Below are 20,158 nucleotides of genomic sequence, written 5' to 3'. Positions count from 1 at the left end.
CCATTTTCACGTCTGCTTTGGCTCCACCTGTCTAGCTCAAGTAACATCACATACATCATCATACAACCTCAGCTCGAGTTTTTGAATAAACCATAAAAGACCAATAGGATGTCCAAATGCTACACAAATCATTCCATTTCCCTCTCGCTACACAAGTAGAATCCTCACGTCCCATTGCTCCGGATCCAACGCACAATAGCAGAGTGTTGCCCAACAATTCCACTGCTTCTATTCTGTCATGTTCAGGAACCACCTTCCTCATCCCTAAACACCAAGCTTGATATAACCTTTCTCCCAAACCTCTACGTCTAAGGACAGTACAACCAAGAATTTAAATTTCCATTAGGATCATATTTTTTGTTACATTGTGTTTATCCTATTACGGCAATAGTAAATGTTATTACAATATTTGTAGATATCACGATTATGAAATAGCGGTTTTAGAGAAAAATTTTGCCACTATATGACAACATTTATTCCAATAACGAACAATGATTTAAATCCCCAAATAATCAATATTCCTAAGAAGGACGAGCCAAATGACTTTAACAATTATTTGAATATTCATTATTAAATAGTTGAGAAATTTTCCCAATAGTATATCTTAATTCTAAACTTATTCCTAGAATGAGGATATTTATCCAAGTGAGCTAAATGTCAACTTATACTTTCACACCTCTTCCATTCATTTGTTTCAATTATAATATACTCTTATACCGTTGCTATCCCAGTGCACATGATTCAAACAACTATGTTACCTTTCTCAACATATAAGAACCTTGTTAGTTGAAACCAAGTCTGTTGCTCCAAGTTTATGGATAGAATAAGTCCTCAATGTGGTGATGTTGGCCAAAGCTAGCTGGAGACTTAATACACAACATGATGTCTTGTGGTATCAAGTTTTTCAAAGTATTTGAGACAACGAATCTTTTTGAATGTAGAGGAAAAAGATAACGTGTCTTCTACTTGATGAGGTCTATTAAAATCGAAATAAGTGTTTAAATTATATTTAAAATTGATTTTTTAGAGTCTAAAGATTTTTTTTTGTTAAAATAGGTGCTTAATGTTTTCTCGGTTACACTTTTAACTACCTACCATTAAAAAAATATTTAAGTGACATGCGGTAAGTTTTTATTTTTTTTATTTTTTAAAATAAAATATTATTTAAAAAAATGTTTTTTTTTTAAATATATGAACATGACACGTATCACTTAACTTTTTTTAACGGTAGACAACTAAAAGTGCAACAGAGAAAACATTAGACAATTATTTTTAACAAAAAAAATTAGACAACAAGTTAATTTTAAGTACAATTTTGACACTTATTTTTAGGTAAAGTATAGTAATGATCACTGAACATTTTTTAAGCTTGCATTTAGGTCCCCAACTTTTAAAACTTGTAATACAGTCCCCCAACATTTATTCCATTTGCAATATGATCCCCGTCGTTAAACCACCATTTGAAAATTAGGGTAAATTATATAAATGGTCATTGAACTTTTTAGGTACTTGAATTTAAGTCTCTCAACTTTTAAAACTTACAAAATAGTCCTCAATTTTATTCTAAACCCCAAATTCCAAAGTAATTCAATTTTATTCTAAACCCTAAATTCCAAAATAATTCAATTACATTCTAAACCCAAAATTCTAAAATACTTCAACTTAAGGTTTAGAATGTAATTGAATTATTTCAGAATTTGAGGTTTAAAATGAAATTGAGGTGTTAATTCAAGTAATTCAATTTAAAACTTTAGCATTTACTAATAAGGATTCATGGCTAAGAACTGGGTCTTATCTGAACCGGTCGGACACCAATCCAGGTGTGATAGTTAATTTCATTTGCTGTAGCTTCTTCATTATGGCTTTGGAGTCACATAATCAGTACAGGACTGACAACTATAATATATTTTGTTTGTACGGAAGAATCTTCAATGCCACTCTATTGGAGGACTGAGTGGACTCATTATTTTCTAATCAATACAAGCATGCAGGAGCTCCTTAACTAAACATAAAATTATCAATAATAATGTTTGGTAAGCAATTATGATATAATATTTGATAGGGCAGTTTATGAGATAACTGGCTAAAATCTATTAATCTTTGCAGGGTGACAAATATGGTACACTTTTTTTTTACAGATTTACTTGAAGTAACAACTCAATTTCATTTTAAACCCCAAATTCTAAAATAACTCGATTACATTCTAAACCTTAAATTGAAGTATTTTAGAATTTTGAGTTTAGAATTTAATTGAATTATTTTGGAATTTAGGGTTTAGAATGAAATTGAATTACTTTAGAATTTGGGTTTAGAATAAAATTGAGGACTGTTTTGTAAGTTTTAAAAGTTGAGAGACCTAAATTCAAGTACCTAAAAAGTTAAGTGATCATTTATATAATTTACCTAATTTCAAATGGTGGTTTAACGATGGGACCATATTGCAAATGGAATAAATATTGGGGGACTGTATTGCAAGTTTTAAAAGTTGGGGGACCAAAATACAAGCTTCAGAAATGTTCAGTGACCATTACTGTACTTTACCCTTATTTTTATATTAAGCCTATTGTGAATAAAAAGTTGTGAATGATCTGAATACTAGCTTTTGGCATGACTGGTCAGAAGGTTTTGTACCATTGAAAGATTGATCTAAAATACTTGGTATAGAGACAAAATCTATTTCCACTAATATTTATGTCTTTATATACAATCCAAAATAAAACCAATGACGACATTACTAGTAAAGTCATGACATTACGCCTGTCTTATTTAAATGAGATTGAAGTTGTTGAAGGATGAATTTTGGGATTTGGAAAGCTCGTGATTTATTCTTGATACGCTCTTAGAAGATATTATTGTGTCGTTGCTAGTAAATTTTCGATGCTTTTGCTAGTAAAAATATTATTGCCATGAAATACATTGTTGTAAAATATAACGTTAGTAATGAATATAAAAGTAAATAGGTTTAAGGGTTATTTTTATCCTTTTAGTAGATTTAATATGTATTTACATCCCTATAATTTTTCCGCCTTAGTTTAGTACTCGAAGTTATTTAGGATATTCATCATAGTCCTTGAAGTTCATTGACCGTTTTGATTAACAAACTGTGAGTCTTTCACGTTTGAGAATTAATGGATTATGTTAAAATATTTATTAAACACAATGATGGGAATAAATTCCTAAAATTTTATTATTTATTGGTAAAAAGGCACGTGAGGTCCCTGAACTTTTCAAAAAACCCCAATGTAGCTCGTCTTATTTTTTGGATCAATGTGGCCCTCCAACTCGAAAAAAATAACCCAATCTGGCTCTTTGACCAATTTTTTCTGTCATTGACCAACGGTTCTGTTAATTCCTGCTATTATAAATTGGATAAATTACATCATTTATCACTTAACTATTTTTAATTACGAAAACTTTAGAGACTTTAGGGACTAAGGCTACAGTTAACCCATTTGAGGATAAACTACACAAATGATCACTTTTGTTTCAGTGATAAATTACTAATCATGGGTATATTTGTAAATCCAAAATAATTCAGGAATAAATATCAAATTCCCCTTTTTTTTTCCAAATGATTTTCTCCGTATGTTTATTCCCCAAACCCAAAATGGTTCACTTGAAATTTCCCAGAATCAGTATTGTAATAATTATAAGGTGATTCTCCAATCTGAAGCTTATCATCTTCTTCAATCCCGGTATTAGCAATAGGGTTAGTAAAATCAAAGATTGAACCGTAAGTATTTTTGGTCAGAAGATGGGAAATTGGACCCATGTAATCCATTTCCGGTAACTAAGAAAGCGAGCATGTTTTAGGGAATTTCAACAATTGCTATCATCGTTGATTTGTGCATTCGATTCGTGGTCTGCCATTGTAGAAGACGAGAGCTTCTTCACTCCGGCGTATTTATATTCACTGTGAATAGCTTTATCAGTTCCGGTGGCCTTCCAATAGCCGGAAATAGATGCCCTGTTCAGATGAACTCCGTTTAGATACTTTCGATCTCGTGGGGGTGAAGAAATACCATTCATTTTTGCTGAACTCTATTCCGGTGGCCTTCCAACAGTCGGAAATAGTTGCCCTGTTTTGTCTACCGATACTGTAGGTGAGGTATCAATACTCGTAAGGTGGTATCGATCAAAGTTCACTCAATACATTTTAGAAGTCATTTTTGGTATCGATTCCAAGATTAGAGTATCGATACTCCCCAACAGGGATATTGATACTTAGAATTTTTCAAATCATCGAAGATAAATTTAATATCGATACCTTAGACCAAGAGTATTGATACTCAAACTAGAGTAACGATACCCACCCTTTTTCTATCAGCCTTTAATAAGTCAATATTATTGATACCCAGAGGTTAGTATCGATACCTAGAGGCCAATATTGATACTGAAGGGCTTAGTATTGGTACCCACGAGCAGTTTTGGGTAAGAAACCCAAGAGTTTTTAAGGGATAGATTTGAGGGACCCAATAATATCAGAAAACCATGAAATAAAACTGCAAGTGAGAACATTAGTAAACTTAGAACAACTAGAAACAAACAGTTACGATGACATAAAACTAGTTTTATTTGATGATTGGGACACAATCAAGACACCCGAGTTACTTAGCAAATAGTGATAGCACGATATCTTAGTCACTGCCAAGGCATTTTAGTTGCCAGCTGGGTGCAGATGCCCCAAGACTCAACGGAGTAAATTGGTAGGATGTACATTTTTTTATGCAATTATGGATCTCACCCCAGATACCCAAGGGTATATAGGAAGGCTAGAGAGGTGTGTGAGATCCGAGATAAAGAGCCCTTAGACACACCATGATGTCTAGGGGTGTTAAAAAATACTTGACCCGGTTAACCATGCATGTTGACCCGTCGACCCGAACTTAAAAAAATCTGGTAATTTTTAAAAAAAATATTACTCGAATGGTTAGGATGACATAAAACTAGCCTTGTTTGATTCTCGAGACACTATTAGGACATATGAATTACTTAGCTAGAAACAATAACAGTTAGGATGACATAAAACTAGTCTTGTTGATGCTCGGGACACAATCAGGACACCCTAGTTACTTAGCAAATAGTGATCGCACAATTGCATATCTCAATCACTGCCAAGGCATTTTAGTTACCAGTTGGGTGCAGAAGACCCAAGACTTAACAGAGTAAGTTGACATGGTGTACATTTTTTATGTAGTTCTGGATCTCACCCCAGATACTCAAGGCTATATAGGAAGGCTAGAGGGGTGTGTGAGCTCCGAGATGAAGAAGCGTCAGCCACACCATGATGCCTTGGGGTGTTCAAAACTACTCGGCTCGGTTGAACCTGCCAGTTGACCCGCTGACACGAACTTAAAAAAATCGAGTTATTGTTTTTAAAAATATTACCCAAACTGGTTGGGTACTCGACCTGTGATTTTTCCCGGGTAGTTGGACCGAGTCTGGGCCAAAATTTTAATAATTGGGTACCAACCTGACCGATAGTTTTAATATATATATATATATATATTAGTTTAAATTATATTTTTATTTTAGCTCCTTAATATTTTTACTTTAAAACCAAATTAAAATCCCTAAATTTTTCTTAGGTTTGTATTATGTACATTTAAGTTTCATTTAAAAAAAATAATTTGTCAATATGAGAATCAAAGGAAAAAATCACAATCGATATTAATAATTTTAATATTTTTTAGAAATAAACTTTATATATATATATATATCCAAATATTTATCCTTAAAACTAATTTCAAATCATTAATTATTGTATATGGATTGTTTATTATAAACTTTTAAATTTTATGTATTTCTTATGTGATTTTTTTAATATATATATATATATATATATATATATATATATATATATATAAATCGAGTACCCATGACCCGAAAATACGGGTACTCGATTTTAAGGGTACTCAATTATTGGGTACCTAGACTTAAAGGGCAGGGTCATAGTTTAAAAAATATACTAACAGAATAATCGGGTACCCGATACTTCGGGTACCCAGATTTGAACACCCCTAATGATGCTTATCTCAACATGACATTTCAATATTCTATGTCTTCATACCTATGCCACTAGCATGGTCATGTAGTGAATACATGTAGTATAATACAATTATTAGTGTAGCATTGAGCTCGTAAGCTCAGCGTTCGAATGTGTTCTGTGCGTAGGTTTTTAGGAGACTGTTCGTGGAGTGTTATCATTACCAGATATTCCAGCTCACTAGAGACTTTAGAGTACATCTTGATTTATATTAGAGGGCGTGTACTATTGTAGACCACTTTTTGGTATTCAATCGTAAGTCTATTTTTATTTGAACTCGGTGTATTTATTTTGGATGATTTAAGAGATACTCAGCATTGTAAAACTCATATTTATTATGCTATTATTTTATATCACTTGAATGGTTATTTTATAATGTTTTACAGTCGTTTTAAAAGAAATATTTTGGGTTAGCCACTTCGGTGGTCCCATGTGACATCGTAATCCATCAATTTTGGATCGGATTGGATTAAGGTTTTATATTTAGTGGTATCAGAGCGTCAGGTTTAGTCATTCTTAAGACCCACGGGTTAGAGTCAATCAGTGTCTATACATGTACATGCCTCTAAATAGTCAAGAGTACTATAAACACTAGAATGACGATAACAACCTCCCTTACTTTTTAATTTCATAGAAAATCTATGGCAGACGATCCAACATACAGTCAGGACGATAGGGACGAGAGTCATGCATCCCTAGCAGCCGACATCGGTAATGAGTTCGTCCTGGATACATACCAGCATGAGGTACCCATAGACGCAGGGTTGAGGAGTCAACCTTCTTTATGGAGATGATCTCAGTGTTTAGACAGATAGTTAGAGTCATTCTCAACGCCTCAGCTATACCACCTCCCCCACCTTCACCACCATCTCAACCTACAATAGTACCCCATAAGTCCCTAGTAGAGAGGCTTCGTATATACAAGACCACTGACTTTCATGGTTTAGGGGATAACAATACCATAATAATATATCAGTGGCTTAAGGATACACTCCATACTCTCCAACAACTGTACCTTACCCCTGAGGGTAAGCTTGAGGTTATCACCTCCTTACTTAAGGGTGACACCATTGACTGATGGGAGACGATAAAGTTGGCATTGAAGCCAGAGAGGCAGTCATAGGAAATGTTCTTATCTGAGTTCATATAGAAATATATCGAAGAGGTTCACACCGATGATCTGAGAGAATATTTCAGACACCTAGCCTAGGGGGATCACACATTGATGGAGTATGAAAGAGAGTTCCTCAATTTGAGTGAGTATGTTCCAGAGTTGGTCTCTATAAAGGAGCACCGCTGTTGTAGGTTTAGAGAGGGCCTGCACCTTGATATTCTTTCACATATTGCAATCAACCCTCCTAGAGTCTTTGTTGAGTTTCCCGCCAAGCGAAGGCGATCGAGAAGGTCCTTAGTAGGAGGGCCAAACAACCCAGTGAGACAATGAGACAGACTAAAGGAGTCGTCGAGCCTACCATACCATCGTAGACCCCGACCAAGAAGGCCAAAGATAGTCAAGGTTCATGGAGACATCTAGTAGCATAGTCGAGGAGAGCTGGGCAAAGTTCAGATTGTGGAGGTAGATCCGAGTCTAGGAAGAGACCCCTGACCTTAGTATCCGGAGCTAGTTCCAGTAATTCAAAAAGGGTCTTCACTCATCCTATTTTTTCTCAATGTAGTAAGAGACACCTAGGGATATATCAACAGGGATCTAGAGGTTGTTTCAATTGTAGCTCCCTAGACCTCTTTGTTAGAGATTGGCAAGAGGTTCAGGGAGCGACTCTAGCATTGACCTAGAGATCAACACCGTTTATGCATAAAGGTCGGGGGCCAGTGGGAGGTGGTAGTACTAAATCAGGGCAATAGAGCATAGGGACAACCATATCAGCGGCCGGTGCAAAGCTGAGAGTATCCTCTAGACAATATGCAGTAAGAGTCCGGGAGGAGTGTTTTTTCCTCATTGGTTTCAAAAAATATATAATATACGGTCACTTCCATTTTTATTTAATTAAGATATGGTCATTTTCATTTTTATTTAATTAAGATATGATCACTTTCATTTTTATTTAATTAAGATGTGGTCACCATAAGATAACTATCGTTAACACTTAATAGATTGAGTGACGTGACAGTTAAATATTTTGGTATGATGACACATTTGGTTCATATTATTTACATATTCTCTCAATTTAGTCATACTTTTAATAAATTAAAATTTTACACCCTAAATTTTTAGGGTTAATTAAATTAAATATATATTTTCATAACTTTTGCAAGTTTCCAAAAGTTAAGGGACTAGTTGCATAATTTAACCAAAAGTTTAAGTTGATTTAAAAATCATCTCCTTTCTTTCCCACTTTTTTCCTTGTTCATGCCAAAAACCAAGAACATTTTCCCTCTCTACCTATTTTTGGTTTTTCTTCGATTCGTTGCTAACCGTGATGTGTTGTTCAACACCTCCGACACTATTATGTTTATCTCGTCGACCATGTTCGTCTGGTTTCCTTCACTTATCGTTCTTCTTCATCATTTGTTTAACACCCCAAATTAGCCACAAATTAAAAATCCTAAATCCCAAGTTAAGGGATTAAATTGGAATTTACAGAAACTACAATGACATTTTTACAAAAATTAAAGTTTTGGGCCATCTCGGAAACCCTACGAAATACAATTACTTATGAAGAGATAGCCCTTTTCCCTTTATAACATAATTCTCCAATCGCCGCTTTTGTTTTCTCTTTTCCTCTATTTTTTTTTTTGCTTTGTTTCGTACTCCAATCGCTGCTCTCATTTCACGCCGTTGTCGTCGTTCCCTTGCCGAGGTAAGTCATCGTTAAACGTTCTACTGCAGCTATTTACTCTTCTTCCCATTGCTTCGTAGTGACGCCATTTAAGGCTTTGTAAGGGAAAATCGAAACCCATCTCCCCTTCTTCCGTCGTTGCGAACTGTTTGTGGCCTTGTTGTGATCGGGGCCTCGCATGGAGGCTCGATTTGGCTTGGGTTGGATCGAGCTGCACCTTTGGTTGGCGGTTCTGCCGTTAACGTTGATGCACCCTTTTTGCGATCACCGTAGGTTTTCTGCCGGTGTTACCGTGGTGTCATTACCTGCCTCCTGTGGATGTAGTTGAACCGACAGTTTCTTTGTTCAAACCAAAACCCCGTTGTCCGGTGCCCTCGTATCGAACGGAAAATTATATTAAGCGTTGTTGTTATTATTTCATTAATCGGAATTGTTGAATTGGGATTTTGAAATGGATTTCGTAATTATTTTGCATGAAAACCGAGCCAAGAATCGAACTACCCACACTTCGCCTTTACCAGCTAATTTTGAACCGACTCGAAGTACGAGAATCGACTGTGAGTATTAGTTAATACTTTACGTAGATTTGATTTGATTTTTTAAATTAGATTAGTAAGTTGTTGGTTAATTAACCCATAGGAACTGATTCGGGTCGAATCATTGCTCAAATTAATCGTGATAGGTGCTACGACCTGTTAGTTATTTTGTTGAAGTGTGTCTCTGACTAGTGCCATATTATTTTATGATGATTGATTATTTGTTTGACTGAAAAATTGATTTGAAATATGATTGTTTTGTAAAATTGTTGTATTATTTATAATTCTAATAAAATGGTTGATTGGAAGTAAACATGATGGTTTTGTGATATTATTGAATATGACACTATTTGGAAATGTTGTTATGTGCATTTATTATTTATCGGATTCAGTTTATGTTACGCATTCAAATTATTTTTATATGTAGTTATTACATTCAAATCATATCAGAATTCAGATATATTATATTCAAGTATATGTTATTCGGATTGGATCGAATCAGATATCGGATAATGTGTCATTTGCATATTATATTGGGACAAATTTTGATAGGGAAAGTTCAGTGCATTCACTTGATGTGGTGAACGTTACTTTCGGATTCAGTGGTGAAGAACCTCACTCATACGGTGTATGGGTTGGAATTAGTCTGTTCTAGGGAATCCACTCTTCAGGGTGTGATAGGAGTATGAGCGGGTGCATGAGCATTTGCATATCATTTACATTTTGATTACCATTGATGATTTGACGTATAAATATTATTGTTTGTTTCATATTATACTGTGACTTGTGTTTGTTGCACTTTAGAGACACACTAAGCCGTGTAGTTTACTCCCCCTTAGTTAGCTAGGAAAATTGATACTTGCAGTTCAACAATATTTTGTATTTATTATTTTTATAGTATGACATTTATTCGGACTTTCTGTTTATTATTTTATTTGGATAATAATATTTTTAGGACTTGAATTTTATAAACGTTTGATTTATGTTTAATTATTTTTTATTTAATTCAGTTACTTTAAGTATTCGAAATCAGAAAATGTGAGGGTAAATTTTAAAGTATTTAAAATATTGTTTGGGAAAGGTTTTGGGGAAGTTTTGTTAATGGCCCTTCTGGATTCAACTTTTTTAGCTAGGTCGGATAAAGGGGGTTATAGTTTGCAACCGATGAAGTTTTGAATATTCATCGTTAAAACCTAATCTTCGTCTATCTTTTTGATAAATCGGCGTTTGTAAGTGACTCCTTGTGCCTTAAAATATTTTTAGGAATTTTTTTGATGATTTTCGACCAATAGAGGAGGCCCACGTGTCGTCGTGCACAAGTGGGCTTTGTTTTATCGGTTCAGAAAGTGACCTGTTCTGATTGAACCAGTATGACCCTGAATCGATCCAAAATCGATTCTAAATCAGTCTGAATAAATCGCTAACCAAACCAGTTGACCGATTGATCATTGACCTTACTTGTTGAACTTGACCATACATGTTGACTGTTGACTTTGAATTTGACTTTTGACCATTGACCCTGACTTTGACCCATTGACTTTTTTGTAAACCTTTATCCTGCCATTTTTAACGTTCTGAGTCTGTCTTGTCAAATTCTAACCCGAAAGATTTGTTATTGTATACTTTACAACATAGTTATATTAAGTAAATTCTGAAATTTATGATCTTACTCTCTGATATTATATTCTGAAGTGGTCACATGTGTCCCGCACCGTTCCTCAGTAAGTCTGAATCACCTTTGATCAGCTCAGCTTGACTCCGTACGTTCGATTTGAGATACGAGTGAGTGTTATTAACTGAATTACTAATTGGTTCCATTTAATTAAGTATTATTTCAATTCTTTTACAATAATATATTATCATTATGTTTATGTTATGCATGACCTATTACTATTGTTCGTAGAAAAAGTAAAGATTAGTCAATATATGTTAGTTGGTATAGATGTGTCCTCTTGACTCATATGATGTATTTAATAATTTTATAACTTTTACACTGTATGATGTTATATGTATGCATTTTCGTATTCTGATTATGTTGGTCGGAGATGTCTGATTTATTATTGGTATTGCATCATTTTTATTAATGGATTGATATATTTTTGTCATCTGCATGGGATCCTCTACGGAGGTTATAATCTCGTCCTGATTCTGTATTATATTATATTATCGTTCTAATTCTGCATTGGATTATATTCCGTCCTAATTTTGCATGGGATTATATCCCGTCCTGATTCTGCATGGGACTATATCCTCATCCTGGTTCTGCATGGGATTATATTCTCATCCTGATTCTGCATGGATTATATCCTCGTCCTGACTTTACATGAGATTATGTATTCGTCATGTTTTTGTTTGGGATCCTCGTCAAAGGGCTATATCCCAATTTTGATTTATATCTCTAACTAGGATCCTCTTTAGAAGGAAAGCCACCATCATGTTATACGCGATGTAAGGTAAAATAGTATGAGTTTTCTGTTATAACCTTCCTATAATGGTAAATTGATTTACTGTTATCTGAATTCAAATTGCATCTTTATAATATGTTTATTTGTTTATGATATGTCATTGATACTTGTTTTACTTTAAAGGACACATTGAGCTTTGTAGGTCACTCCGTTTCTGTCTTTCTTTTTCAGATTATCCAATTATAGGACTAGTTTGGCAATCAGAAGTTTGGTCTCGATTGTATATGAGATTTAATATTTATTTTCAACCTCTTTAAATGTGGCATGAGTTATTTCTGATATCGTATTTGGTAAATGTCTTTTAAAATGATTATTAAACAAATTTCATTCGTGAATCATTTATGTGATCAACTTGGTCACCTTGATTCAGTTGTAACTCCTAAGTTGGGTCTAAAGGGTTACATAAAATAAATTTAGTCCTCCAATTGAATGATGTCACGTGTCACTAGTGCACATGTTGTGTCATGTGTCACCATTCGATCGTCGAACTAACTTTATTTTAATTTAATATATTTATTTTTCACTAATCAGAATTTTGTCACCCCATTGTTGAAAGAAAACAAAGTAAAGTAGGGGCTAAAAGGATTCAAACTAGGTCTCTTGAAAAATCGAGCATGGAATTAACTACTGAGTCAAAACTAATGGTTGGTTAAAATAGACAATATGATGCATATATTTTATATCTTAGTGTATAAATAGTTAATTTAAATTTATAATATTATATATATATATAACAACTTTAAGAAATATTTTGTTATATTAACTTATTAAATATATTTTATTATATTAACTTATTAAATATATTTTATTATTAACTTAATTTAAAATATTTATTTTTAATTTAATATAAAAACATATATTTTATTTCAATGTAATTTTTTAAAAATATTTTATCATTATTTTAACTTTTCAAAGTATATATTTTATCTTAATTTATTAGATATATTATATAATTACTTTAAATTATTAAATATATTTTATTTTTATCTTAATTTTAACATAAAATATATTTTTTAAAATTAAAGTTAAAATATTTTTTAAATTAAGTTAATAATAAAATATATTTAATAAGTATTTATACACTAAAATATGAAATATATACATTATATTGTTTGTTTAGACTAAGCATCGGTTTTGGCTCAATGGTTGAATACATGCTTAGTTTACGAAATGACTTAGGTTTGAATCCCTTTGGCCTATATTTACTTTGTTTTTTTCAACTAGAGGATGACATGTGTCACTCTCTAATTGATGAAAAATAAATATATTTAATTTATTTTAATTTATAAAAGTATGACTAAATTGAGAGAATATGTAAATAACAGAGATCAAATGTATGATTATACCAAAATATTTAATTGTCGCTTCACCTAATCTGTTAACTGTTAATGAAAATTAACTCGTGGTGACTACATCTTAATTAATTAAAAACGAAAGTAATAAATAAAACATAAATATAAATGATCTATCATGTAGTTAACTCTTTTTATAAAATTTTTATTGATTAATATGGATTAAAAATAAGACTATATATGCTCAAAGATAACTCTAAATCATTTGACGTTGAATGCTCACACCCTTAATATTCATACTACTCGAATTCAAATCCTCAAAAAATAACAATAACTACTTTAATATGGAAGTCACTTTGTTCGTGTTATTTTTTTTTTATAAAATTGATCCAAAGCGATTGTTACATCAAAATCATTTATAAATTTATCAAAATGGTATAATAAAATTTGTTCCCTCTAAGTTTATAAGTTCTAGCATTTTATTTTTTATTTTTTTATTACTTTCATTTGGACTCTTGATTTTTTAGTTTTTGTCAAATTAATCAAAATGCAACTAAACAATAATGACACCTTTAAGTTGTCACCAATTATTTTTTCCCTTTTCTTTCTGATCATATGCAAAACATTTCAATAAAAAATAACGTTATTGGTATGACACGTTTGAGTAAATTTAACACAAAATAAAAATTTAAGGGCTAAAATGAATGTAATTCAAACTTAAAGATTAAAATAACTAGATTCATAAAGTTAGAATAAAAAAGTCATTCCATTGTACCAATTCATATTGATATTAATTTTTCATTTTATTTTTTTGGGTAAATTATAAGTTTAGTATCTAAATTATCAATTTTGATCTGTTTTACTATCTAAACTTTCAATTTTTTCAAAATCATACTTAAAGTTTAGTTTTTGATTCATTTTAGAACCCGCTAAAAACTTAACGTTAAGTTTTGAAAAAATTAAAAGTTAAACTACTAAAATGAATCAAAACTGATATTTTAAGTGTTAGTTTTGTCAGTGGGGTACTGAAAATAAAATAAAAACTAAACATTAGGTATTATTGCCTTAAAAAATGAAAGCTTAAATGGTAAAACAAATCAAAATTGATAGTTTAGGTATTAAATGTGTAATTTATCCTATTTTGTGGTCATTGACATTGCATTCCTATTGGCATTCGAAATGAAATCCGACGTGGACATAGGAAGGATTAATAAAATCCAGGTGGCACAAATAATAACCTCAACGCCCTTATCCCAACATCCAACATCTAATCCAATATCCAAACACAAACCCAATTTCCTTCACATAGCAAAAACATCCTAATCCTATTCCTCCCCACTCATTATCTCTTCCATCTATACAAGTAAAGGAAAAAACAGCATTAGCATTACCATGGCCTCCGCCACAAGCTTCTGGCACCACCATGCACTCACCACCGCCGGCAGATCATCCTCATTATCGCCGTCGCTCCACCTACTTCCGAAGCCTAACAATCAGCTAGTGTGCAGGGCTCAGAAACAGGCCGCCGGACAAGACGATGATGGAAGCGTTGTCTCCCGTAGGTTGGCTCTCACCGTCCTCATCGGTGCCGCCGCTGTCTCCTCCAAGGTTTCCCCTGCCGATGCTGCCTACGGTGAAGCCGGTAACGCCCTTTCTCTGTGTCGTAGTTACTGATATTCAAAGTGATGAAGCTATGGGAAATGAAAACGAGTTAAAATGTGCAGCAAATGTGTTTGGGAAGCCGAAAACGAACACGGATTTCACGGCGTACAATGGGGATGGATTCAAGCTGTCGATACCATCGAAATGGAACCCGAGCAAAGAGGTGGAGTACCCAGGGCAAGTGCTGAGATACGAGGACAACTTCGACACAACCAGCAATTTGACCGTCATGGTCACTCCCACCGACAAGAAGTCCATCACCGACTACCGTTCCCCTGAGGATTTCCTCGGCTCGGTAACACTCCATGCTCCCACACTTAGGGTCCTCAACTTACAAAGTTCAAATTAAATTCATACTTAATTAAAAAAATCACGACTTTAAAATTTCAAGTTTGACTTAAATTAAAAATTAAAACTTAAATTTGAACTAGATTCGAAAGTTTTTTAAAAATTTAAACGTGAAATTAAAAATAATTTAATTTAAAAAACAATATATAATTTTTTAAGGTGTTCGTGAGCTTTTGAGTAAGGTATCAAATAGTTCATTTCGACTCATCAATAACTCGAGTCGAGATTATTTAATTCCAGTGTTAACCTAATTTTGATCTATTCAAACTCGATTACCTTAAAATCTGTCTTGTCTCCTTTGTAGTCATGATCAATCAATTCAGTAGTTGAATATATCAGAAATTTAATTTGTAGTTACATTTTTTTATTGTATTTTATTTATCGTAATTGTAATAATAACGGATATTATTATTATTAGTTACAGTTATGAAATAACAATTTAAAATTATATTTTTATCATTGTATAAAGAATGTTATTTCAATAATGAACCGTTATTTAAATATAATAGGAGAAGAAATTTATCAACTAAATCTTTTGATCTCTGCAGGTGGACTATCTGCTTGGAAAACAAGCATACTTCGGTAAAACCGATGCTGAGGTGGTTAGATATCATAGGCTTCATGTCTTTTTTTTTTTTTTTTTAAATCTCTAATTTCCTTTAAAAGCAAATGTTTACATATATAGTTTGAATATGCGTGTAGGGTGGTTTTGACTCCGGTGCGGTTGCGACTGCAAACGTATTAGAGAGCTCAACCTCGACAGTGGGTGGGAAGCCATACTACTTCTTGTCGGTGTTGACAAGAACCGCCGACGGAGACGAAGGTGGGAAGCACCAACTGATAACGGCCACCGTCAACAACGGTAAGCTTTACATTTGCAAGGCTCAAGCCGGAGACAAGAGGTGGTTTAAGGGAGCTAGAAAGTTCGTCGAGAGCGCTGCCACTTCCTTCAGCGTTGCTTAAAACCAAGTTTCTGGAAGAAGAAATGGAGAGAGGTTTTTATGTAAATCTTCTTAAGCTATGATGTTGTTGGATTTTGGACTAATTTGTCTGCTATAACATCCACTCCCCAACGCTTCTCTTCTTTATTTAATCATGTACATCATTTGGATCAGAAAATCAAAGGTTAGAAAAAATATGTTAACTAGAAACCAATTTCTGGAAACGAAAATAAGAACACATAAAGTGGCGGAAAAAATGAAGATGAACAGTAAGAAGCAAGTGGGGGAAAGCTATGAAGAAAAATATATTAAAAAGAGGGGTAATTTAAAATTTCGTCTTTAAAGTATTTTGAGTTTAAAAAAATTCATAATTAATATTTGGTAAAAGATAGCGAAGCCTTGTACTTTAAAAAAAATCTAACTCTTGTATTATTATTTTTTAAATGTAACCATCCAATTAAAAAAAAATTTCAATGTGACATTTTGATCAATATTTTTCGTCATTGATCAATGGCTCATTTAATTCCTATTAATGTGGATGCTTTCTCAAATATGTTACGAAGATAATATTATTTGTGACTGTTGGTAGAGACGTAAATAATCAATTTCTAGTTGTATGGGCAATTGTTGAAGAGGAAGGAAAAAAATATGGAGATGGTTTTTGCATAAACTTATGGTTGGCTTAGAGCATCCTAATGGCAAATGACTTATACTAATATTGGTCAATGACAAAAAACGTTGGTTAAATTATCACATTGAATTTTTTTCTTAGTTGGAGGGCAACATTGTTTTTTTAAGTACATGTGTTTTTGTCGTACCCTTTTGTTTTAATATTTTATCTAAAAGTTTAGGGTTGAAATAGAAATAAAAAAAAAAAATTATATTAACGTGTCACGTCATTAAACTAACTTCATTCAACGTCTCAGTGATCAAAACTTAATAAAACAATAACATAAATGATCAAAATTTAACTTTTTAAATTTGATGAGTAAAAATGTACAAATATTAAAGATAAGTGATCATTCTTGTAGTTTACCCTTCAAATTAAACATTGAACTACACTCCTATTGGTGCTTTGGTTACAGATTTATGACTTATTTAACTAATTTTGCATGGTTGAGGGATTTCAATCCTGCGATCAAGAGGTACACTCTAATCTTTAATAAAACGTTCATACTGTTGTATGATGTCAGTTACATATATTCATAGCATATTCATACTAATCATAATTATTATTATGTTAGCTATGAAGCTCTCTATTAGAACTTATCAATGTGTGATTGAGTTTGTATTTCTTTCTTTCCCACTTTTTGATTGCATTGTTAGAGCTACATCTTACTATAACATCTTAAATAACATCCGAAAGAACGATAGATTTACGATATTACATTTAGACTTTTGAGTGATCCAATAAGACATTAATTTTTTTTGAAAGCCCATAAACATAGTGACAGATGTATGTATAATTCAAGGTGGGCACGTGTCCATCTAGAATCTGAATTTATTTATGTTATTCTTCATTTATTGAAGACGCTAACTCTGAAATATTATTTGTGTCTATCCCACATAAAATTTTCTGTTATTAATACATACGTGTCCACCCTAAAAAAATATTTATGAATCCGTCACTATATAAACACAAATATAAACATATCACAATTCATAAACACAGTGTGACAAAATATTTGTAGCAAAAGATGGAGCTCTGAATATATACGAGTTACACAAATGATCCAATAATTTAAAAATATTTGGACTCAAGATTGAATACGATTAGATCCATATGTCTTATACAAGAAATTAATATTGTACTCTAAATATGTGAATTCTGAATTTCCTTGATGACGGTTTTACTTTGATTTATTCTCAATAATCCTAAAAATAATACACAATCGAATAACGAACTATCCGAGCTCAATAATACACAATTATTCAAATAAATTATATAACCATAAATATCAAGCAACTAAACATGTATTTCATTTATAAAAAGGGATATCTATTTCAAACCCTGGCTTTCACTTTGAACGATTAACTAAATCAAGATATGAAGTATACCAGAAGCATGAATGCCCTTTAAGTCGTATATCGAGCGATTGTCACATTGGTCGTATGATGAGTGATTGCCCCATAGGATGTATTGATTGTTTGGTACCATTAATGGCCATATAATTTTGTTGTCACATAAGTCGTATGTATAGTTGAGGTAGTTATTTACGAAGTTCATTCTTTCTTTTGCGCTTCCATACGAGTCGCTATAATCATGTATGTTCACATACTTAATTCGATTCTCATTTGTCAAAATATGAAATCACGTGTTGCTTAGTCACATCTTTACTCAACCCAAAAAAGTATTTGAACTTAAGCATTCAAGTAGTTAAATAATCTTTTAAAACCAGTCGAAACTCATCTTAAAGTACGATATCCTATGAAGGCATCGATATTAAAAATAGACTCAATATTTCAATAATTTTTGTCGATATCGGTACCCTTTATACGAGTATTGATATTCATTTTTTAGGTATCAAGATTTTCTCCAAGTACAAATACCATTTCAACTACGAAGTTTTATCAAAATAATTGGTTATCCGTACTATCACATTGGTATCGATACCACCCTATTGGGTATCACTACTCACCTAGAGTATCGATACCAAATTCAACCTCAATGTTTGAATATTTCCCTTGGCATCAATATCATTCCCTTTGTATTGGTTGCCTATAAGCAGCATCAATATTGTGAAGAACAATAACAATACTCAAAGTTGTTTTTGTCCAGATTTCTATCCATGTTTAATGGGTATCAATACTACAAAAACAATATTAATACCAAAATACAAAAGGACCATTTTGATCTAAAAATTCACATTAACTTTAAACACCCTTTTTTGGCCCCCAATACCATTCCTAAGGCCATAAACTTCATCCATGCATCCTTTAGCATCAATAATAAGTATTTTAGCGTCAAATTCATCTAAAAAAGAATCAAATTCATGTATTACATCATAGCACATATTAAAATACATATTTAATTTATAATATTACACATTTTATGACATATATGACCCCTACAAGGAATAAAAGTGTATTATCTTGCACAAAAACACATAAATGAGGCTCTTTGATCACTCCTTCAAACTTTGTTCGTATCTGTAATCACCTTTACCCGACTTAGATGAAATAGGTCGGATCCAGAAGGCACATTAACTAATTTCCCCAAAATCATACCTAAAAATTACTTTAAATACATTGAAAATTTACTCTCGTATTTATTGATTACAAATTCTTTATGTAATCAAAATAAATCAACAATAACTAAAATATAAATTAAATGTTTATCAAATTCAAAATTCAAATATTAAAGTCCAAAACAAAATTTGTGTTCAATATCACAAAAACACATAAATGAGGCTCTTTGATCACTCCTTTAAACTTTGTCTGTACTTGTAATCTCCTTTACCCGACTTAGATGAAATAGGTCGGATCCAGAAGGCACATTAACTAATTTCCCCAAAATCATACCTAAACATTACTTTAAATACATTGAAAATTTACCCTCGTATTTATTGATTTCAAATACTTTAAGTAATCAAAATAAATCAACAATAACTAAAAATATAAATTAAATGTTTATCAAATTCAAAATTCAAATATTAAAGTCCAAAACAAAATTTGTGTTCAATGTCCCAAAATGATCAAACATAACAAATATTATCCAAAATAAATATTAATAAAATGTGCAATAAAAAATCCAAGTAAAAATGTCATACTAAATATAATAAAATTTGAGTAATATCGTAACTCTAAGTACTGATTCTCCTAACCGAGTATCTGAAAGAGAGAAACTAAAGAGGTGTAAGCTAATAAGCTTAGTGTACCTCTTAGGTGCAAACCAGGGTATCAAATAGCATTCCGAAAATGCTATAGTGGACGCGATATTGCGGTTGCGCCAACGTCCGAAACCTCTATTCATGATTTTTATGGCGGGTCACGGATTCACACCGATCGCGGTCAATTGCGCCCGCAATTTAACAGGAAATGGACGATTGCGCCGATAACAGGACGCAATC

At 32.5% G+C, this 20,158-nt stretch overlaps 1 protein-coding gene across 1 annotated transcript; it reads left to right on the top strand.

Annotated features, from left to right (window-relative positions):
• The first annotated feature begins 14,467 nt into the window (after positions 1 to 14,467).
• On the top strand, positions 14,468 to 16,220 carry LOC120187868 (oxygen-evolving enhancer protein 2, chloroplastic-like). Its single transcript, XM_039191472.1, has 4 exons — positions 14,468 to 14,779; positions 14,862 to 15,094; positions 15,696 to 15,746; positions 15,850 to 16,220. The coding sequence occupies exons 1-4, from the start codon at positions 14,530 to 14,532 to the stop codon at positions 16,108 to 16,110; spliced, it is 795 nt and encodes a 264-aa protein (XP_039047403.1). The 5' UTR covers positions 14,468 to 14,529; the 3' UTR covers positions 16,111 to 16,220.
• The last annotated feature ends 3,938 nt before the right edge of the window (positions 16,221 to 20,158 follow it).

This window comes from Hibiscus syriacus, unplaced genomic scaffold (genome assembly GCF_006381635.1).
Source record: "Hibiscus syriacus cultivar Baekdansim isolate YM2019G1 unplaced genomic scaffold, ASM638163v2 tig00113726_pilon, whole genome shotgun sequence".
In the NCBI taxonomy this organism is placed as follows: domain Eukaryota; kingdom Viridiplantae; phylum Streptophyta; class Magnoliopsida; order Malvales; family Malvaceae; genus Hibiscus; species Hibiscus syriacus.
The sequence above is the reverse complement of the archived record's forward strand: the minus strand, read 5'-3'. Positions and strand labels throughout refer to the sequence as shown.